The sequence below is a fragment of the Festucalex cinctus genome, chromosome 3 (assembly GCF_051991245.1).
Source record: "Festucalex cinctus isolate MCC-2025b chromosome 3, RoL_Fcin_1.0, whole genome shotgun sequence".
In the NCBI taxonomy this organism is placed as follows: Eukaryota; Metazoa; Chordata; class Actinopteri; order Syngnathiformes; family Syngnathidae; genus Festucalex; species Festucalex cinctus.
In genome coordinates this window covers 16,171,842-16,195,579 of record NC_135413.1, presented here as the reverse complement: position 1 = coordinate 16,195,579, position 23,738 = coordinate 16,171,842, and the positions used below count along the sequence as shown (strand labels likewise).

The following is a 23,738-nucleotide window of genomic DNA, read 5'->3' as shown; positions in this document are numbered from 1 at the left end:
TGAATCAAAAATATTTACAGAAATCCTGAAGAGATTTCATTTTGTCTAGTGCCATCAAATGTCTTTTTCCGATAGTGGTGCCTTGAGTTTACATATGTATCTAAAATTATCAATCTTTCACCTTTGAAATAAACAAAAATGTCATTCGTATAATCTAAAACACACAGACACACACATACATTTTGTACTGTTTTTAATAAGGAAAATAGCAATCTATAATGTACTTTATAAAAACAGCGACACCGTGAAGAATTCCACAACGTCCTTCTGGTATGTGCGACTTTACCACCAGGGGGCAGTATAATACTGTCATGCCGAGTCCGACCCAAAGAAAACTGAAGACGACTGTGAGTAAATGCATTAACTCTGACTGCCAGGCGTTATAAAAACAAAACAAAAAAATCCACAGTGCCAGCCGCTTTTGAGCATTTTAACTCATCTTTCAAGGCAAAAAGAATATTGTTTGCCTTTATTACATATACAATGTGGCTACACAATGAAAGATCGCATTCCATTCATTGGAATTTTACTAATCATCATGAAACGTCTTTGGCAGTCAAAGAGTTTTAATGTTTTCACAGACGACAATTTTTTTTTGCTGCACTAAAAATGCTCCCCGTGTTGGGTTAAGCCAAGGGAAGCAGTTTGTTAGCCTGTCTAGTGTGTTCGCCATTATGCGTCAGCTTTAAACTAGCGAAATTAAAGGCACTCATGTTTAGTGTGACAGCAAACTTTAGCTGGGAATGGTAGTTCGTAGTGTTTTGCAATATGTGTTCCCACTTTTATGTTTTTCAGAATAGTGTTGCTCACAACGACCAGGCAGCGGTGTTATGATGCATCGGTTCACTGGAGACCCACAGAGGAGGAAATTGTGGGAAGTGAAAGGCAAACGAGAGGACTGCTAAGCTAGTAGGTGGGACTGCACAATGCAGCCTTCGACCTTTTATCAAGAGTTATAATTGAAAATGAAAAATATAACTGATTATAATTATAAGCCTGTATAAAGTGAATGGACTTAAAATACATTTTTTAAAATTATCGATTTTAACTATTCCTAAAACAGGGCTCATAATATGGAAATGAGTTATTGTGTATTTTGTGTTGTGAATAAAAGTTTTCAATATTGTACATGCACAATTGAAATTAATTGATAAAAATTAAAAATAAAATATGACAATTGGTTGTCAGTTGCACTGAAATCACGATTAAATTTAATTTTAAGACCATATATTCATTATGACAAGCAAATTACAGACGAACCTGTTCTAATACATTTGTTTGTACCATGAAAAAATGGCTTTATTATATAAAGTATCTTGCTTGTTATATCAGGAGCCAAAGACAGGATATAAAGCAAATACATGTAATCAGAGCTCTTATTTTAACATATGTGTTATGTATGAAAACACTGATACATTTCCAGGATTCACAATGTTGAAAATCAAAATCCATGTACAGTAAAAAAAAAATATATATATACCATATAATAATGATGATAATAATGATAATAATAATAATAATAATAATAATAGCCTGTATCATACATGCAGTGTATTCCTTATATTATTAGCTTGTCAAATACATCAAAGGTTATAAAATAAAATATAAGGGGAAATATAAAAGAAACTGTACACCTAGTTTGTGAAAGAAAGTTATTTTGCATGCAAAACGATAGGCATGCTCGTCCGCTACACACTTGAGCACATGCCCCGCCCTGTGGCCGAGGGTAACAACATGGCGTCTGTGTTTTCAGTTGGCCAGACTCACTCCGTATGTATCTCTGAATGGTATTATTACAACTTCAAACTGATCAGGTGTGGTAGGCGAAGTGTGACAAGCCATTGTAATGAACACATTTAGCACCTTTTTTCAGACAATGCAAGCAATTCTTCTGAGCCTATGGTGTTGGTGCGGAGAACCCGAGCACTTTGCGTTGTTCTCGGGATGAAGCGCATAGTCAGGCTGTGCTCGTCTTCCACTGGCTGCTGGGACAGGTCGTTGGTCTGCCTGATGCTGCTGATGGTGCAACCTTGGCGCGGGCACACGCTAAAACGAGACAGGAGCGTAACCAGGATGGCCTTCATCATCACCATGGCGATGTGCTTGCCCACGCAGGAGCGCGGCCCGCATCCGAATGGCTGGAAGAAACGTTTGGGAACCTGGGAAGAGAGAGAGTTCATGTTGAGGTTCGACCTTGATGTGTTGTTGAAGTAGAGTACCGGTGGCGGACTAACCGTTTTGTCAAAATTGTGGAGGTTGAACTCTTTGCCGTTGGGGAAAAATTCCGTCTTATGCATGAGACCAGTGTTGAGAATGATGTTTGTTCCTTTTTTAACACTGATGCCATGAATGACGTCGTCTTCCAGAGCTTTGCGCATGGTGAAATCGACCACCGGGTGATACCTCAACGACTCATTGATGAAAATCTCCAGCACATTCAGACGTGCGTAATCCACATTTTCTGATCCACTTTCATCTGCGACAGCAATGGGAAGGTGTGAAGAATTACATTTTTTAATGTTATACAACCACATTCACAACTTCAATCTAAATATTTGTTCCAAAGAATTGTATTACTTTAATAAACCAGATTTAAAACTAAAGCAGTCCTCATTATGTTAGCATTAGCATCAAGCTAGCGCACTGAAGGCTAAGGCTAACGTGGCTGTTCTAAATAAACGTATAGGCCTAATTCTTGTTGTTTCATGTTTAGTTTTACAATAAACTTCAACTGAGAGTGGTATTAAACAGCTGATGTTGTTTTTTTGAAGAGTATTCAGAAGAACATTTCCAGATGCCACACATTGTGTGGAGACGTTGGCCAACCCGCCGCTAGCTAGTCTGGCTAGTCCTCTCTCTGAAACAAATCTCACTGAAGATCATTTTATCCAACCACTTTCACAACTTCACTCTTCTGTTTCATAGCATTGCATTAATTTAATAAACCAATCAGATTTCAAAGTCGCTGCACAATAATGTTAGCATTTTTTCCGTCCTTGGTTGGTTGGGGAAAAATTGTTCAACCACGTTCAACAAGGAAAACAAGTCTGTATCAATCCGCACACATCGATTCTTCCGATTTATTAATGTCCAAATAATAAACATTCTAATTTGTTTGAACCAATTAAATAACACCAAAATGGGGGTTGGCTACCTGTGAAACAAATTTAACTTTTTGTCACACATTCATGCTACTCAATCTGGTGTGCGCGCTTAAAGCGGTCCCCATTATGTTATCAATAGCATTAAGCTAACGCACTGAAGGCTAAGACTAACGTGGCGGTTTTAAATAAACGTATAGGCCTCATTCTTGTTGTTTCATGTTTAGTTTTACAATAAACTTCAACTGAGCGTGGTATTAAATAGCGTGATGTATGTTTTTTTAAGAGTATTCAGAACAACATTTCCAGAGATGCCACACATTGTGAGGAGAGGTTGGCCAACCCGCCGCTAGCTAGTCTCGCTAGCCCTCTCTCTGAAACAAATCAGTTCAGTACACACTTAAGACTGAAGATCATTTCAACATACTGATGACGGTGTTAATCTCCTCTACCAGGCAGTGCTCGGTGTCTGGGTTCTGTTTGAGCAGCATCAGCATGAAGAAGAGGCTGATGGAGAGTGTGTCTGGGGCAGCGATCACCATCTCCAGCACGCACTGCCTCACGTTGTCGCCTGAAATCTCCCCGTGGTTCTGTTCAGTCAGGTCAGAATGAGTCATTGGTTTATTAGGTGATAAAATAGGGGCTGGAAATATGTATTGATTCGATATAGCGGGGAAACTGTGTGTTGCCACTGACAAATTAACAGTCACCTGAGCAAAGATAAGCTCTGTTGCAAAGTCAAGCTCATCATCCAGCTTCTCGGATTCTTTAATCGTCTTTCGTTTTAAGTCAAGAAGCACCTCCATTGCGTCTTGAAGCTCTTGGCTGATGACAGAATCAAGCGCATGACGATCAGTGTAGAGGGAGTCAATTTCTATTTATCACTTGAGGCTAATCATTGGCAGATATGTTTTTGTTTGTTGTGTGATAGCATCTTACGCTGCTTTTTTATGTTTATTGTAGAGCCATCCAATTTTGAAGAATATATCCGGCTTAATCAGAACCGCTTGCCAAGTCATGAAATAGTTTTGGATTTTCAGTAGCAAGTCCTTCTCTGAAATATAGGAAAGAACTTTTGGATTGGCGGCTTGGCAATCAGACGTACGAAGAGCATGAATTATATTCTCATCTGACCGTTGAGTGGCACCCTGAGGAATAATTGGTTGGAGATATCCACCACGATTGCTCGCAGCAGATTGAGAGCGTCCACGTGTCCCGACGGGTCCGTCATGTCCTGGAGGTGATCCAAATGTTCTGCTGTGGAACTCACGCAGATCGAAGCGGTCCTCTTTAGACCGGGTCCTGTCAGGGCTGTCAAGTCATAAGTCATAAAATGTGTAAGGCGAAAGCTTAAAGCTTTCCACATATTGATTGAAACAAAACAAAATATGATAATCATCATTATAATAGTAATATATGTAATTGTATGTGTCCGCTAGCTTAACACACATATTGCAAAATGTAGCCAGACAATACAACAATACTCACACAGGCATATATTCTCTGTCGTCTGAGAAAAACTAATAATAGTGCTGAGTCACAGTAATTTTGAAAGTCGTCTTCATTTGTGTCTTCATGACTGCATTGTACTGCCTCCTGGTGGCCAAGTCGGGCACACCGGAGGAGATGCAATGAATTAATCCTGACAAACAAATTATTTAATTCTTTCCATTCTATTCAATTATGTTATTGGTATATGTTTTGTAAAGTGCAGAATTTAAAATATGTGCTTTGCCATCTATTTTAATACACACACAAATCAATAATTCCTCACCTTTCAAAAAATAATTCCTGACTTTTTTCCAGAGTTCCACATCGCTGTTAAAAATGATGCCCCTCCCTTCCATCCCAATACATTCCAAGCCTTTTTTGCTCCCAAATCGGGATACGTAGTGGGCGCTCCTCAAGACATGATAGACCGCAGAGGACCTAAAAAAGAAAAGCTTGACTGATTACAAGATTGTGCAACATTTTTTTTCGACCTTCGAGCGACTTGCCTGCTGATGATGAGGGTCTCCTCGCTGTCGATCCACACCCGTGCGATGCTGCCGTATTTCTTGTTGTAGTAGTTGCTTGCTGTTCCAATGCCGGTGTAAATAAAACGAGCATAGGAAAGAACCGGACCGAGTCCTGCTAGAAAGTATGGACCTGAAGGAAGACGGGAAATTGATGAAGTTGTTTGTTTATATGTATCTGATTTAAACCATCGATCCATTTTCTGTAGTGCTGAAAAAGGACATTCCCCAGATATGAATATAGTAAGTTAGTAACTATTCCCTTTGTACAACTTTGTTCTCTGTTTATTATCGGTGTAGTTCCATTGTTGACCACCGGGTGGCGGCACATTGCTTTGTTTGGCACGGTGTCAATTTCAAAGAAGAATGAAAACAGGAAGCATTTCAGCTCAGCCCAATGTTGTCTGTCAAAATACAGGCATTCAAACCTGCTTTTTACGCATACAGATGGTGACGGCTCAAAGTTCATTTTATAATCTGCATCTAGTCATTTTTTATTTATATTGTGATATGATTCTGAGGAAATATTAGATTTTGGATTTGTTGTCTGTAAACAGTCAGAGAGAGAGATTGGTACACTGTTTATATTGTTTCCACAATGTTTTAGTGTTTTCTGTTGCCTCTAGTCTCTCAGTATGTTGTGTTTAAAATGTATTTTTATTATTTTTGAAAGTATAATTAAATACCTTTTAAAAAATGAGGTGCCATAGCTCACATGATGGAAGGAGATTACTGCACTTAACTCCCTTTTTTGTATTATTTATTACATGGATTGTGATGTGTGTGCAATTACTTTTACTTGACTTTCCTTATATTGCACAAAGGCATTACCTGGTATGTTTGACCAGTGTGTCCATTCCCAGGCGGTGAGCAGCAGCAACAGAAGAACAAGCAGCAGCAGCAGCAGCAAAAGAACACTGTCCGGCACAGGGTAACCCACTGTGTAGCCGAAGGTGAGCACCTCCAGCAGTGACATGATTGTACCTAATGTTTTGGCCACAAAGCAAAAACGGCTACCATTAATGTTTAAAACAAAACACCTACATCCAGAATATAATTGCAGTTCAGGTGTATTTAGCTTTTACATTAATCTTTATAAACATGTAATTAGGTACAATTTAAATGTTAATTGATTATTATTGAAATCACATTTCAGAAATAACAAAACTCCCTATATACATTCTGTTAAATTGTTTTTTAAAAAGTGAGCTAATAAAACAATTCTAATTGAAGTCGCCTTGCTCACCTTTGCGCTCCACTGATGCTGCTGTCAGGTTTGAGTGCCTCCCGAGGGGATGCAGTGCGCGCTGCCTTCACTAGTTTTATAAGATGAGCTGCTCTCGCCAGCAAACTAAATCACTGCGCTTTAAGAGTTTCTAATTCCTTTATTTTTTGAAAGGCTTTCACCGTCTTCCTTGTTGCCTAGAAACACGAGCACCTTGGCGTCCCGAGTACCACTGCGCGTTTAGAACAGTGAGCGGAGCACGTCTGAGCCACAAAGCAAGCTTAAAAAAGAACCCACCCCGCCAAAGAAATGTTTTTTATTAATAAGGATGAAAAAGGGAAGTTCTTCAATTCGTCTTCACATGGCCTTGCTGGACATTGAGTTTTATTTGAAAGGAAGGAAGAAAGAACGAAAGAAGGCCTGCTTCCCAAATCTTTGGAGTGAGGAGGCTTTTCAAGGGGAGCTTAATTAGCTGGGTCAGACCGACCTGTGTCAAAGGGAGCGAGGATTTAACTGTTCCAAAAGGAGAATAAAGGAGAATAATCAGTAATAATTCAGTGAGTCCATGCTGCTGTCACTGCGTGGGGAGGACAGAAAATAATAGCTGACATTTCAAAGTAGAAAAATTGAAAAGAGAATGAATGTGGTTATTGGAGACGTCAGTCAAGTTTGGTGATCTTGAACGCATGCTCTTGATCAACATATTGCAACGTATACCAATGTTGCCAAGTTGGCCCCCAAATCCTCCTTTGTTGTGGTAGAGACTGATTGGATAATTGGAACGCTCTGGAGCACTGTTTCTCATGCATCAATTTAATCCAAAGCTTGCTACATACTGTAGGACAAACAAATCTCATTCATGAAAAGTATAGTTTGATATATTCCATGTTGCACCAAATGAACAGTTACTACTAGCAACAGTATTATTTATTGTGGTACTTTTCATTGGCATAGAACAGCGTTGCATCATACTGAGTGCATGTTTTAAAAAGAAAAATCTCAAAAAAACAAAACAAAATAAAAGTTCTATAACCCTGTAAGTGACTCATTAAGTATATTTTCTGTCTGCATTTATTGCTGCAACTTTTGTGTTCAAACATCTGATCATTAAAGTGCTGTAACTAGGGACGGACATTAAATCAGCCAATATATTAATATTAAAATTGGTAAATTATTGCCATTTTTTTCCTCAACACATTGACACATTACAGTAAAGACAAATTATATTCAAACACTCCCCCTCCATAAAAAACTTGTTAAAAAAAAAGTCAATTTCTGCTGCTTTTCTTCTCAGTTATAAACAAAAAAGTTTTGTAAACAAAAAAAAAAAGTCTGTTCTGCCTGTAATTCAGTTCAAATCATTATTGTAGACGTTAAGGGACCAAAAAACAAGTTGTTTAATCAATTGTATATTTTTTATTTTATTTATATCGTCGGCAATTAGTTATAACATTGCCACATACTGTACTGATCATGTTCATTATGCATGGTTTGCTAGGCAAAGTGGTACACGTGTTACATGTTTCATTGTCGCATTTTTAATTTGTCAGTAAAGTTCAACTGGAAATGGAATTAAACAGCCTGATGCCCCTTTTTGAAGCATTGTTTACCATCTACACTAGGGGTCACCAACTCCAGGTCCTCGAGGGCCCCTGGCCTGCTTGTTTTAGATGTCCCCCTGCTCAAACACACCTGATTCAAATGATCAGGATTACCAAGATCCTGTAGCGCTTGCTGAGCTGATAATTTGAATCAGGTGTGTGGGAGGAGGGAGGCATCTAAAACATGATGGACTCCGGTCTTCAACACATGTCCCATAACATGCACTTAACTCAATTTGGGAGGATGCAAGACACATTTTAGAGATTTAAAAAAGAAAAAGAAAAAAAGAGTAAAATAAACAAGTGTTCACACACTCATAACTGAGGCTGTAGCTGTGTTTTGCATAAAAGTGCCACCATTTAAAAAAGTTCCTCTGATGAGCACCAGCTGGATGATCTGGGGTGACATGTGTTGACAGCGCCCCCTATCGGTCGCATATAAGTAATGCTTATCCTGTTTTGGGTCACTGGGAACTGGAGCCTGTCCCAGATGATTTTGGGTGAAAAGGAACACTCCATCCTGGACTGGTCATCATGAATAATACACTTGAGTAAATGTTCTATTACTTACAATTGTGAACTTTATGTTTATAGTCCATTTGTGCTCAAACAATTACTAACGCACTCAAGCAGACACATTGAACTGCATGGCGTTTTTCCAAGAACTATTTTATCATTTGCGATAATGTTCAGAATATTAAAAGGTCTGTTGCAATTTTACAACCCATAAAGTAATATATTTTGTTGCACTTTTTGAATTAAAATGCAAATGTTGCTATTCAAAAGCATGGAATTCAGATTGAATCCAATTTAAATTAACAGTCCAGACTACTCACTAAATATTGGTACCTGAGTCAAGTTAGAAGACTTATCTGTGGTATTCATGTCAACATTATTAATTAAAATAAATAAGAACACGGAAAATGTTAAACATGACATCATTGATATTCATTTGGCTAAATACCACACTGCAACTGGAACATGTAACTATACCAAAATTAAACGACTCTAAATTAAACATTTACGTTATTAAATTGAAATAAGAGAATTCGTTTTTACTAACAGAAACCAAACGGCAACGCAGAGTGTGTAAACTTTAATTACTTTTCTGGCTACCTGACGCGCGTCTTTACGCTAGTTTTAGACTGTCAATTTTTTACCATTATGAGCCACCGTAGTTTTTAACTCATTAACACGGAAGTACGCCTAAAAATAAGTAAAAGTGTGGGTATTATATTTAACCTAATCGTTACCTCGTGTATTTATTGACATCACACACCATTCTGTTTGAGATTCTCACACACGCAGGTTATTCATAAGCGAATAAAAAAAGATGACCGCTGTCCGAACGAGGTCATGAAAAATTTGACAATTGTCAAGACCGGTGACGTAAGGAGGCGGGGAATGGGCAGTACCAAGTTACACATGATTGGGAGGAAAAGAAAAAAAAAAAAGTTAAACATGATTGACAGGTGCTTCGGGCCAATGACGGGGCTCCTTGCTTTGTCGTCAACTCAAGACGTTGTCTCCCTCTACCGGCAAAGCAACGAAACATCACTACAAAAACAACACCTCGTCAAATTTAGCTTCTCTCGAAGACCAGCTCCTCCTCTACTGTTGAGCAACCACTGTTGATCTCAAACAGACTGGATCCACAATCCTCCATGTTACTACGCAACGACATCACCCTCACGACTTAGCAAGAAGGCGAGCTTGCAAGTTAGCTATCTCGCTAGCCTGGCGCAGTCGGGGCAACCGACCTACTTCGTACCACTCTTACATCATCAAACCTGGGGAGCGGTGGCTCCAGCAAGCCATTCCACGCAACGGACAGTGGGATAAATATAAATTAGTATGTCATCTTAGGTGGACCTGTCGCATTCAACTACTTTATTTGAATTGAAACACTTTCTTCTGAAGGAAGGGAGCTGTCAAGACTGCAGCTTGTCCTCGTGAGTAGAACCCATAATGGTTTTATTTATTTCTTGTAATTGTTGTTGGCCAAATGGCATAGGTTTTGTTTTTTTGTTTTGTAAAGCTGTAACTCCATCACATTTCTTTTTGAAACCAGTCGTTGGATTTGGAACAAATATTAGGTGACGCTGGCCCGGGCCTAGCATATGATAGTTACCTGCTCACATAACCTAGCCTATGTTGTTGATCTATTTTTGCTTATTTATTCTAAATATGAGTATATGACGATCATTAACAACAATATTCCAGTAAGTGGGTGTATTCCACGTTGTTGATTTAACAAACCACACCACACAGAACTTGCATTCTTTGCCAATGACCTGGTGTGCTAATGCTAACCGTGACGCTGTCGTTATGAAATCTCGCTTTGCACGCCATCGGCTCCGATGACAGCAAATTGCTCATTTAACCACCTTGTGCCTTAAAATGTGCTTTCAGGATTTTGCCACAAAAGAAGAGCTATGTCCTGTCCATGTACCTCGGCTGCAAGGTTGTTTCTAAATACAGCTCATCGAGGTAAGGAATGCTGAGGCTGCATGACATTGTTGTTTTGCTAACTTGTAGCCTGAAAGTAGGTCTCAAGCTAACCCAGTTGGCAGTTTGTTTTGACATGTCAAGCGGCCAAAAGCGCAATGCAATTTTTTTTAAGTAATGCGTTTGCGACACATGAACCGATTGTAATGAAATGTCACAAGGTAACTTTTATTTTATTTATGTGTTTTAAGAAAGATGCACATTTATGACTTTGACGACGTGTATTCCATAACGCGATGGCCAGACATTCGTTGCTCCACCGTCGTCGTCTAATTCAGTTTACCCTACATTTGGGCCGAGGCCAGGCTTTGGTAGAGTAGCCAAAAACTGTACTCAAGTAAGAGTATTGTTACTTTAGAATATAAAACTCAAGTCAAACTTAAGTAATCCAAATATTTACACAAGTATTCAGTACAAAAAAAAACTACTCAATTACTGACAAAGTAACCAATAGCTTCTGAAAATAACTTGAAAAACTTTCTTAAGACAGTTTAACTCAGTTTGAATGTCAAATGGACAAAAATGTGTGCAATTTTAGATATTGTAACAGATTGTGAACTACCAATAGTGAAAAATAAACACTACAAAATAACATAAATGAAGGCACATTTATACACAAGCAATTTATTTACATTGTCTTTTTTTACACTCAGCAGCAAAATCAGCTCACCAGGCAGTCGTTATTTATTATAACATGATTTAATTGTGAGTTCTGCCAATGTATATCTTTATCTTCATTGCTGTCAGATGTGTATAAACTGCAGGTTGGCAAAAAAAAACAAAAAAACGCAAGCAATAATAAATAGATAAAAATACATTTAGTGAGCAGAATATAACTTATTGTACCAGAGTTAAAAAATAGCAGCTAACTACTACTTAACTACCGGTAAAATATGCAAACTGTGTCTTCTGTTGTCACACTTTTATTCATAGCTTGGCTGGTCCTGCGCCTTATACTCAGGTGTGACTTGTATATATTAAAATTAGTGCTCAGAATCGACCAGGATTGCGCTTTTGGACACATTGCGATGCGGGATTCTATTTGAGGTAAGACGTTTTAAACTTAAATAGGAAAACTTTTCTGTAGTTCCAAGCAGAAGTTTCAAATCCAATCAAAACTTGTTCACTGTTGTCAACGTGATTAGGAAACGGTTTTTGGGTGCGAGTCCCAGTTCTCCTGGTCTTTATCACGGTTTTTGTTCAAAAAAGAAAAAGCGACAGTCCGGTGTGACTTAGGTTCTGTTTAGTTGAACAATAAGCTATTATTGTGTTGGTATGAATGGTAACAGGCAGAAACACAGATTAATTGTACCTTCTGCTATATAGAAAAACAGCATTGAATTGTTCTGCTTAGCGTAGATAAACAATGATGCATTATTTATAATAAATACATTCAGACCAATTAGTGAAATTGGACACCTGATCTCTCACGGACCCTAATGTGCCACAGCACATCGGTTGGGAATCATATTAATCAGTAGCATGACCTGTGTCTGTCATAACCAGCAAAATGCACTATTTACATTCCTCCGTGAGGTTACCTGACAGTTTGAAACAGTTGTCAGAACGAGTAAACTCCCAGTTCTGTCCCACCACGAGAAGACACAATTCAAAAACAATTCCTAATTATCTTTGTTAGGCATCATTTTTGAAGGAGCTCTTGTGTTGAAGATTGTTATATTGTGCAAGGAGTAAAGACAGGATTTCATGAGTATGAGTCATTTGTGCTGACAATCATATCATTAGAGTTTTTAAACGTTTAAAACAGGCTTTCAATTTGAGTTATGTGCTAAAATTCACTGACGCTGTAATGCGTCACACCTTGTGAGACATTTTAAGGCAATATTTAAAGAGTATACTGATAAGTAAGATAAGATATTCCTTTCTTTCACCAGCAGTGACAAATAATTTACAGAAATCCAAATACTTGCATTTTTCGTTGTTTCTTTTTTTTGTTGGACATTTCAAGAGAAAAGTTTTGTTGCCGTCTCCATTCTAGGATTATCCTGCTCCCGGTTGCAGTTTTATTCTCTGAGTCGTCATGGTTCCAGGGAGGCTCATCTACCGCCCCATGTGCGAGTGAGATCAATTTCCGAGACCGCCGTCTGCTTTGCCTCCAAAGATGGTACCACAAAGGACACCGGGAGCGACGGTGGAAAGGTAATCTTCAGGGATGCCGATGACCGTCTGCTTTGTAAATGGAAAAGGTGCTAATGTACAGTAACACGTCATCGTGCTTGCACAGAAAAGCATCAGTGAGGCGAAGAGGGCTTCAGGTTCCGGAGGCTCCGGCAAAGGAGGGAGTCAGCTCCGTTGCCCCAAATGTGGAGACCCCTGCACACACGTAGAAACTTTTGTTTGTGAGTTAACACGACAGGAGCATAAATTGGCAGTTTGATGTGTATTTGCTGTATTTCTGCACTGCTGCGGTTGTGTAACTTTTATGCAAGTGACTCAAACTCTGAAATTTGGCAATGACCTGTTGCTGCATTCCAGACTTCTTGGAAGTAGGATAAATATACCACACGAATTTCCAAGGACTGACCTCAAATAGTTCCAGTTGAGAGTAAACAAAAAAAAAAAAAAAAACATGGCTGACAGCCACAGTAACCTCGAGCGTGCTTTTTAGGATTTGGCGTCCATTTTAGTTGCTGTGCTAAAATTCATTCATTTCATTTATTTTTATTTTTATTTCAGGCAATAAAAAAAGCACAGTTTGTGTGAGGTTCCACAAGAGAAAAAAAGAAAAAGATAAAAGTCCAAATCTGCCTGAAAGGGACTGGGAAGAAGAAAACTTATTTAATCCCACCCCCATTTTACATTCAAAATTTCAAGCTAGTCTGCTATTAACCTTAAGAGTAATAATAAACAAGTACTAAGTGTTACGATTTTAACAACAGTAATACACAAATGTGGGAAGTAAGTAAAAATTAAACGCACTATTAGCATATTGTTAAACTAATAACTAAAGAGGGCAATTATCTCTTTAGGTTGTTGCCATAATCTTGTAGCTCCTGAGTATCCTATTTTCTCTTTAATAATTTACAAAATTAATACTTTTTTCTTTTTTTTTTTTTTAACTAAATGATTTTTATTTTTTTACTTTTAAAAAAATTTTTATTTTATTTTTTTTTTACTTTTAAATGGGGTGATATTTACTCACATGATTTCAATAGTTAACTCAACATTCTACATTCAAATTTTAGCTGTTCTAAATGTACAATTAAACGTTTTTTTTTTAGTTTCATACCCTTGTTAAAATTAAAGACCCAGTCTGCCGGTTTCACTCAGGAAAATGCACTTTTTAAATACAGGATGTACACACTTTTAACTTTCTCTCAGTCTACACATCTGGGTTTATGTTAATCTTTGGTGGTGATTTTGATCTAAACCCCTACCCCCCCCAGCCTGTATTTTGTCATTTTGTGTTTTGTAAACAGTGGGACGTTTCTGTGGAAAGACAGTGTTTACAACCCTCCAGCCAATCGCAGAGCGGGGGGTGGCGTGTCACAAACGGGGCCGGGTGAATTTGCCGCCTGGGTGACGTCACTCCCGCGGCAATTTGACTCACAGAAGCTTACGTGTGAATGAGTGAGTGAAGAAAAAAAAATCAGTGCGTGCTTTCAAATTGCCGCCACCCCCCGCTCTGCGATTGGCTGGAGGGGTGTAAACACTGTCTTTCCACAGAAACGGCCCGCTGTTTACAAAACAAACACAAAATGGTAAAATACAGGCTGGGGGTGTGGGGGGTTAGGACAAAATCACCCCCACACGTGAAGAAAAGCCCAGATCTGTAAATTGAGAAGTTGTTTGTTTGTTTACATCCTGTTTTTAAAAAGTGCATTTTCTGGAGTGAAACCGGCAGACTGCGCCTTTAACATAAAAATGGGGAAAAATGTTCCAGGGAAATAAAAAAACTCAGGGGAAATATGGCTACATCTTTTAGCCACTGATATAATAATTTCATATAAAATTGAGTTAAAATTAACTCATTCACTGCCAGTCATTATAGAAAATGTTTACATTTCCAATACTCACGTGATATTACATTCAATAATTATATATAAACCGAATCTACCAAATAACAGAATAGACTCCCTACTTTTTGTCCCGTCCCGTTCTTTTATAATTGACAGCAGAAAAATGTAGGTTTGCCAAAATACAGCCATTTCTCCCATGGACTCTGAAACTGTGTTTATTTCCTATAAAATGGGGCAATGATGTCATCTACCGGTGGTTGGGCATCAGTAAAGTTGTTTCCAAGTTTGATATTTACAGTGGAGCATGCTCAGATTCGCCCCCATTTAGCACCGCTCTAAAAAATACAATTGACAAGTATACTTGTCAAAGGCAGTGAATGAGTTAAAAAGATTTACAGTACTGTAAAAAAACGAGTGATATTGATTTGTGTTGGTCATATTTCTACCACTAGATTGCATAATTGCATTTGTAAGACGTTGGCGACCGCTCAGTGCATTTTTCTTTTCATAATAAGAGCTATCTAATATTTAACATGAAATAACTTGTGAAATTTTGCACATTTTTAAAATTGTAAAATACAACTTGACCCCAGTCTCCACTAATACTGTATATGCATTATTATTACATTTATTACTGCTCAATTTTGATGTGGACGTGTGTTATGTTGCGACTGGAATTCCCCTAGTACAAGTTTTGCAAGTAAGGGGCGGTTATTAATCACGCATTAAAAAATTAGTGGTGATAAAGGACCTTTAAATGAACTCAAAATGAACGCACTAATTTTGACACCCCTGCTTTTAAAATGTTCCAGCAGTGTTTTTGTCTAATCGGCAGTGTCGGTTGTCTCTCTCTTTAAGCGTCAACTCGATTCGTCAAATGTGAAAAATGCCACCACTTTTTTGTGGTTTTGTCCGAGACGGACTCCAAGAAGGGACTGAATAAAGAACCCGAGTCTGCTGCGGAGGCTGTAAAACTGGCGTTTGCACAGAAACCTCCCCCTCCTCCCAAGAAGGTAAACGAATGAGATCAGCATGAATCCCATCCACATTATTAATTGCATTATACATTCATGCTAATTGATTGCTCCCCCCAGATCTACGCTTACCTTGACAAGTATGTGGTAGGCCAATCCTTTGCTAAGAAGGTGCTGGCCGTGGCTGTGTACAATCACTACAAGCGCATCTACAACAACATCCCTGCCGGCAGTCGGCAGCAGGTGGAGGTGGAAAAACAACCCTCTCTCACACCTCGGGGTCAGTACTGTTTGTTTGCCAGTTTTATATTTAAGGAACTAACGGCTTACTACATTAGTTGCTTCGCACAACGGGCGGAGTCGAGTGCTGCCTACTTGTCAGAACTTGAGGGCTGATAACGGCGCTTGCGTAATTTTGCATCACTTGTTGGCTGTATAATTTGGCATTTGTTCAATAATGATGTCACACAAGTATGAATTGCATTGTGAGCGCTGTGTTGCTAACGTGTGTAGCGCTAATGATAATATTGACGTGAGCACTTTGATCCTCTCCCTATAGAGCTAGAGATGAGAAGACGAGAGGATGAATACAGATTTACAAGTAAGTGATCGGGCCACCATCATTTTATCTGTCCAACACGTAGCTTTTGATTATTATTATTTTTTTCGCCATATATTGTACAAATGCCAACATTTTACAGACCTGGTTGGTTTTCGGCATCTCTGTTCAATAACAGATTAGAGCTAGAAATGAAAACTTCCTTCTGAAAATGAAAATTAGGGCTGGGTTTAAAAAAAACAAAAAACAAAACAATAATTTCCTATTCGAGCGTGAAATCAATTCAATAAACAATGGGTTGATTATTTTAATCCCCCCCCCATAAATGAACAACAAAATTGAATTTTAAAGGCATTTTTTTATATCTTACTGTTATATTGAAATTTACTGTTCTTGTGAATTCAAAAGTATTTTCTTATATTTATGAAAGACCTGATTTATTGCACTTTATGACAATTCAGAATATTTTTATTTTATATTTACAATTATTGAAATGGAATTATGAATGAATTTTCAACTCATCATGCTCATGTCAATCATTGTGTACGATATATATATATATATATATATATATATATATATATATATATATATATATATATATATATATATATATATATATGTGGTATGTTAGTTTCATTAATAAATAATCATTTAATCAGTTACTGCCTTTGCAACAATTTAGTTTGGAATTTAATGTTTGCTGAGTTTTTAATCATGTCCTTGATATTTAAGAAGAATTGATGTTCCATTATTCTGACTGAATCAAATCAGAAAAAAACTGAACTCTTGTGAATCGAAACCGAATCGATTGAGGAAATTTGAATCGATACCCAACCCTAATGAAAATTAATTGTGCCATCACTTTTATAATGAAGATAATTCATTCTTGTGTGGCGACATACATCCGAGGGCAGCATGGAGTAACACAACACAGTTGTTAAACTTTAAAATAATCTTGGGAAGAGTAAACAATGCACAAGTGTAGCGCAAACGATATGATAAATTTTGTGCTGGGAAATTGAATTTACTCTTACATTAAAGTGAGAGTAGACTAGCAGTCCACTTCTTAAAGTATGAAATAATATGACAGCTGGTATGCACTTTGTGGCTTGACCTCCCCCGGAAAAGATCTCAAACCTGTGCCAGATACTCGGCAGACAATAAGATAAAGTATCTCACTGACCTACATTCGCATCTGTACTTTGCTATTTACAATCCTGCACTGCTCACTTTACACATCCACGCCAGCACATACTCCGCCGCTTGTATTTTTAGTCGTCATTTCTTATATCACAGCTCACATTGAATGAATGAAGAAATGACCCATTTCAGCTTCTTCTTCTTGTTTGTGGAACGTTTTCTCACAAGTGTAACGAGTCAGCCATTTTGTTTTGTGGTCGCAGAGCTGCTGCAGATCGCGGGGATCAGCCCCCATGGCAACGCTTTGGGAGCCTCCATGCAGCAGCAGAGCAGCCAGCAGGCACCCCAAGAGAGAAGGGGCGGGGAGGTGCTGGACTCCACGCATGTCGACATTAAACTGGAGAAGAGCAACATCATACTTCTCGGTCCAACTGGCTCAGGTAGCGCGCGCTCGCGACCGCAATGTTCCGCTCGTCGTGTTTCGCAGCTTGTTGACTGCAAGAGCCTTATTAACTCATTCGCTCCCAGCCATTTTCACCGAAGCTGTTTTACTGGATTTTGACTGATTTTGCAAGGCCCACAGCATATTGTGCTGTATTGCTATAATAACATGGAACCTACCAAAAGAAAGATTAGAGTCTTCTTTCATCAGGAAAAAAAAAAAGTATATTTCTGTTTCTGTTTTGCAGCAATTAGCATTAGAATATATTAAGTTTCATCATTATTCACAAATCTGTTTAAAACTGTGGGGAAAACAGCTTGTTGCAACATGGCCTTGTTGATCTTATACTCTGCTGCCACCTGGTGGCCGTTTTTGTAATATTTACAATTGCTTGAAACATTCTCTTCAGTTCAGAGGCTGCATCAAAGCTTTCTGTGCACTCTACTATTAAAAAATAATAATAAAAAAATACATAAATAAAAACGTATAAATGCATTTTTGGTACCCTGGCAATCTTTAAAATAGAATGTATTTATACATTTTTGGGAGCAAATGAGTTAATATGAATTTAAAACTTCAATGTCCCAATGTGCTGGTTGATATTTTTGCAGGGAAGACGTTGTTGGCGCAGACGCTGGCTCGCTGCCTGGATGTTCCCTTTGCGATATGCGACTGCACCACGCTCACTCAGGCCGGATACGTGGGAGAAGATATCGAGTCGGTGATCGCCAAACTGCTGCAAGACGCCAACTACTCGGTGGAGAAAGCGCAGCAAGGTTGTTGGCCCGGGAGAAAATGGGGGCACACGTTCCAACACCCATTGCCCATAACATGACGACTTTCAAGTAATAAGGAAGCTGTCATAATTCACAGCTGTGCAGTAAATTCATAATTTGTCTCTAAAAATACATGTTTGACGATAAAAAACTGAGAACAAACACTGTGTTCATGTATTGTAGGGGTGTAGTCACCCCCCCCAACCATTTAAATTTGCCACTGTTATCTGTTCAATTCAATAGAGTTTGGACTTGAGAAAGTTATTGTTTGACCAACTGTGATGTCTTCATGTGCAGGTATTGTGTTTCTGGATGAGGTGGACAAGATCGGCAGTGTGCCTGGGATTCATCAACTGAGAGATGTGGGAGGAGAGGGAGTCCAGCAGGTCAGAATTTAAAGTGCAACTGAGGAAGATTGTTATTTCGGGCTTTTTTTTTTTTTTTTTTTTTATAATCACAATTTTTTTCCACCTCAATATTGCAATTGTGATTTTTAATATGCGATTATTTTTTCCAATGGACTCTTTCCATTTATTTATCTATTAACAAATACAAGCAGTAAATCAAAATGTTTTATAAACATTATCAGATTATTGTACATAAATTTTTTTCTGTTTTATAGGTTAGACTTGTGCTAAAATAAAGGCAAATGAACCATGAATTAATATTAGAGTTCATTCAAAAGTTCAAAATGACCTTGGTAGAGAGTAGTAAACTGGGGGAACAGATTAGTAAACCGTGGGAACAAAGTGTTAAGCAGCAGCACATTTTTCTTGTTCTGCACAAATTTGTTCTGACTTTGCGTTTATTTTTTGTCTTCCTGTCAGGGGTTGCTTAAACTCTTAGAGGGCACAATTGTCAACGTTCCTGAGAAAAACTCCAGGAAGCTGCGAGGCGAGACTGTGCAGGTGGACACAACAAACATCCTGTTTGTTGCTTCCGGTGCCTTTAACGGACTTGACAGAATCATAAGCAGAAGAAAGAACGAGAAGGTTTTTTTTGTTTTTGTTTTTCCCCATGCCTGTCCCCTATAGTGGACAAAAACCGGCAAAATTCAAAATAAATAAATGACTACCGTGAATAATTGACTAAAAATGGATATATAAAAAATATAATTCGAAAATTATATCTCAAAAATATATATAAATGGAAATACAAAGAACAATATATATATCTATACATAAATAAATTTGTATTTAATTTTTTATTTATATTTTTTTATGTCCGTATTTATTTTCACTTTTAGTCACTTGTTTTTTTTTTTTACTTGGTCAATTATTTATTTTTAATTTTGGCACTTTTGGTCCATACTGCCAAAATAAAACATAAAGCCCACAATTAGACAACAAGTCGAGCAGACTGGACAAGATATCGTCCATTGCCGGAGCTCTCCATTTGCAAGCCGGCGAGACTTCCTTGTTCGCCGAGCTGCGACCAATGACAGGCAGTTTGCAACAGCGGAGTCCAACCCAAGACATGCTTAGGACTGCCTCCTCATTTGAATAACACTTTGAATGGCAGTATGGACAAAAACTGCCAAAATTCAAAATAAAAAAATGACTAAATAAATACATAAATGACTACAAGTGAAAATAAAAACGGATATATTCAATAATTTAATTCAAATTTATTAATATCTATATATATTTTTGTTCTTTTTATTTCCATTTATATATATTTTTTGGGATATAATTTTCCAATTATATATATTTTTTTTATATCTGTTTTTTTATATTCACTTTTAATCATCTATTTATTTATTTAGTAATTTATTTATTTTGAATTTTGGAAGTTTTGGTCCTCCATAGTCCCCCAGACATCTGCTCCGTTTGTTTTTGTCTGCTTTTGCTCATCGTCGTCATCCCTTGCAGTATTTGGGCTTTGGAACCCCGTCCAATCTGGGAAAAGGTCGGCGTGCGGCAGCTGCGGCGGACCTGGCCAACACCAGCGGCGAGACGGACACGGTGGCCGAGATTGAGGAGAAGGACAGGCTGCTGAAGCACGTGGAGGCCAGAGACCTGATTGAATTTGGAATGATCCCGGAGTTCGTGGGCCGGCTGCCCGTGGTGGTTCCGCTCCACAGCCTGGACGAAGAAACGCTGGTCCGTATCTTGACTGAGCCGCGGAACGCCGTGGTACCGCAGTACCAAGCGCTCTTCAGCATGGATAAAGTAAGCGGGGCTCAACTCAAAACGATTTCTGCCAGCTTGTCGCGATTTGAAGCGTAAAACCAGAAATGTTTTTGATTTCAGTGTGAACTCAATGTGACCCAAGATGCCTTGAAGGCCATCGCTCGCATGGCTTTGGAGAGGAAAACTGGAGCACGTGGCCTCAGATCCATTATGGTGTGTCACAGTTTCCAATCTTTTTCTTCTCGCTTTATTTTATTTTATTTTTTTAAAGAGCAAAGTTTTTGATTTTGATAGTTTTCTGTAGCAGTTGGGCATGGGCTGTGTGAGAACTAGATGGGTGGTCCAAAAATTATTTTTACTTTGTCCACATTTTGTGAAGACACTTTTATTTTATTTTTTTAGGTCAATCCATGAATCTTAGAAATTTGAAAAAAAAAAAATCCAAAAGCTTACATAATGTACAAAATTGATCATGTCACACTTAAAAGGACCAAGCAGAACTAACTAATGGAGGATGGCGACCCCAAGTGGACAAAAACAATACTCGCACGTCACATCAGGTTTATTATAGTTTTGGAATTTTTCATTTTATTTTTGATTTCGTTTTGATTTTGTTTTTTTAAATTTAGCTAGTTTTAATTCATTTTCATGGTGATTCTGTTATGTTATTTAATAAATGCTTAGTTTTATTTAGTTTCAGTATTAGTTTTAGTTTTTAAAAGAAATGTGTATGACTTGTGCGCAATATTTAAAAAGAACCCTTGGAGCAACGTCATCTGAAGCTGATTTTTTATTGGCTGCTGCTAGATAACATCACTTGTGTTAATATCAGAATAAATCTACTTAAAATCACATTTAAAATCATCCCCAATGGCTCATGCATTAATTACAATTTCCATTACATTTTTGCAATAATTATAGTTTTGTAATCATAAAATGTAGTTTGTTAGCTTTTATTTTTTCGAAAGCGTTTTTGTTTTTATTTTATTTCGTTAACGATTTTTTTAAATTTTTATTTTAGTTTTAGTTCTTCCTTAGTTTTAGTTAACTAAAATAACCTTGCTTCACATTGCCATTTTGTTGCTTCATAAGTTTTTATCCACTGAGTCAATGGGAAAATTGGTAGACTATGGAAGCCCAAAAAATGTTTTTCTCACTGGAGGATTTTGACTATGTAAGAAAACAATAATTCCCCACTGGCAGAAACGGGCACCTGCCAGTGGCGAAGATGTATTTATTTTATTTATTTTACTGCCAGGAGAATGGGCCTCCATTGAAGACTGATCAGTTCTTACAAGAAAATAAAGAGAAACATAGCTCGCCCTCACGTAATGTTTTCATGATCCACGGCAGGAAAAGCTTCTGCTGGAGCCAATGTTTGAGGTGCCGCACTCTGACATCATGGCCGTCGAGTTGAACAAAGACGTCGTCCAAGGGAAGACGGAGCCCAGATACATCAGGTGAGTGTCGCGCCAACAATGCAAAACCTTGCACAAAGCAAAATGTTTAACAGAATATTACAACAGAAATCTATGACTCAATTTTTCACACTCCTTTTAAACATAACTTCATAAATTACTATAAAATTGCTGTATCAATGGTCGAAGATACAACCACATTTGTATTTAGTAACATTTGTCCACTTTTGTGTATTAACGAGAGCATGTAAAACTTGAAAAATAATATATGTAGTTTGACATGGGCATTAAATTAGTTTTAAGTTGCATTAAATTATATTTGATGATACCTGCAGAACTCGTGGTTTTGCAATTACTGAATATTGGAACGAGAGAAAAGGGGATCATAATATTTCAGCCGCAGTTATGAGCGTTTGTTAATATTTCTTCTTTACGGCTCTCCACACGTGTTGCAGGGCCCCGGCCAAGGAGCAGGCAGAAGAGGAATACGATTCCGGCATCGAGGAGGAGAACTGGCCTCGACAGGCGGACGCTGCCAACAACTGAACCACGTCGTCCATTTCACATTCAGACAGTTTGCTACCACCTTTGTGAAACCAACGCCAGGTTTTTTCCAAGGCCCTACAAGCAAAATGTGGACATTTTATATTGGGGATAATGAAGGCGCTTGTGACCGAGGATGTTGTCAACATGAACAAGTCGGGTCCTGTGTGTGCGTGTCTGTATGTGTGTCTAGCAGCGCACTCACAGGTTAGACCTTTATACAATTATTTCAATCTCTGGTGATTGTTAACATTTTATCTATATAAAGATAATACATTTTTTTAAATTTGTGAGAGCATTTGTAGCAAGATGGTTTTTTTTTCCTTCTCTTGTGATGACTGGCAGTCCACGGACAAGGGAAGCAAAAAAGAATTGATGGCAACAAAAAAAAAAAAGTGAGATGCATGTCAAATAATGCCTTATATCAGGCGGGCATGATATTCCATAAGTGCATCAATATTTTGATGATATCTCTAGCACCATTATCATAATGGTGTCCACATTATTAGTAGGATTGGGCTGGCAATGTGGAAGCTGATGTTGGTGACCTTAAAAAAAGCGAACAAGTACAAAGCAAGTTTAACACAAGCGGCTCAACAAACAGCACGCGAGATGTGAGGCGGAGCTTTTTAAGCAGCCACAATGGTTATTAGATGATTTTTTTTTGTGTTCAGCCCACTTTTTAGAAAATCTACTGTATATACATACATGAGTTTATTTCGGACTAAGAGGGCTGCTTAGCAAATAAGTTTTATGTGTTATTTCTCTGTTATCAGGATTCTCCATCACACAAATCATGTTGAGAAAAAGTTGTAAAGGACTCTTATTTTTGTCTCTTGCTCACCTTTTAGTGACGTCATATTCTGTTGCTATTACGATGCTCTTCAACTGAACCACGTGGCTTGTTGCTAAAATGTGCTTTGAGATGATTAAACTAGACTTGATCTCCCTGCTTTTTAAGCTCCTTTTTCTTAAAACAGCTTCTCTCAGTCGACTGTTACACAACACAATTGTGACCCCTCCCCCCATACAATGTAATTGTTCGAAATTTAAATAAAATGTATATCTGTGTATAGACTTTAACAAGTCGTGTCTGTTTGTGTGGTGGGCCTTAATTGAGGACTTACTTCTCTTATATACACTCTCAAAAGAGAACTGTATAAGATTACAAATTGAATGGATGATCCAAATTACATTAATCTAAAGTGAATAATTACATTTAATAGTCACTTTGGATTATCTTAATTTAATCGTGTGTTACCAATTGAAGGGATTTTTTCAGTTGGTCAACAATTCAATTTGTAATCTTATATTGGTTTAA

At 37.9% G+C, this 23,738-nt stretch overlaps 2 protein-coding genes across 3 annotated transcripts; one reads left to right on the top strand and one right to left on the bottom strand.

The window, feature by feature from the left end:
• Positions 1-1,181: 1,181 nt before the first annotated feature.
• cyp19a1b (cytochrome P450, family 19, subfamily A, polypeptide 1b) lies at positions 1,182-6,641 on the bottom strand. Its single transcript, XM_077516102.1, has 10 exons — positions 6,363-6,641; positions 5,948-6,100; positions 5,099-5,249; positions 4,876-5,030; positions 4,236-4,412; positions 4,041-4,155; positions 3,812-3,926; positions 3,529-3,691; positions 2,235-2,476; positions 1,182-2,159 (listed from the first exon to the last, which is right to left on the bottom strand). The coding sequence occupies exons 2-10, from the start codon at positions 6,090-6,092 to the stop codon at positions 1,857-1,859; spliced, it is 1,566 nt and encodes a 521-aa protein (XP_077372228.1). The 5' UTR covers positions 6,093-6,100; positions 6,363-6,641; the 3' UTR covers positions 1,182-1,856.
• Positions 6,642-9,468: 2,827 nt separating this feature from the next.
• Positions 9,469-23,494, top strand: clpxb (caseinolytic mitochondrial matrix peptidase chaperone subunit Xb). 2 transcript variants are annotated; one of them, XM_077516100.1, is made up of 15 exons: positions 9,470-9,894; positions 10,355-10,432; positions 12,450-12,610; positions 12,696-12,810; positions 15,289-15,443; positions 15,525-15,684; positions 15,964-16,005; positions 17,370-17,546; positions 18,160-18,324; positions 18,622-18,710; positions 19,152-19,316; positions 20,196-20,495; positions 20,577-20,669; positions 21,810-21,916; positions 22,330-23,494. In XM_077516100.1, exons 2-15 carry the CDS (start codon positions 10,378-10,380, stop codon positions 22,418-22,420), a joined length of 1,875 nt encoding a protein of 624 aa, XP_077372226.1. In that variant the 5' UTR covers positions 9,470-9,894; positions 10,355-10,377; the 3' UTR covers positions 22,421-23,494. The 2 variants fall into 2 exon arrangements, with proteins under 2 accessions (XP_077372227.1, XP_077372226.1); XM_077516101.1 differs by lacking the exon at positions 15,964-16,005 and having other exon boundaries at positions 9,469-9,894.
• The last annotated feature ends 244 nt before the right edge of the window (positions 23,495-23,738 follow it).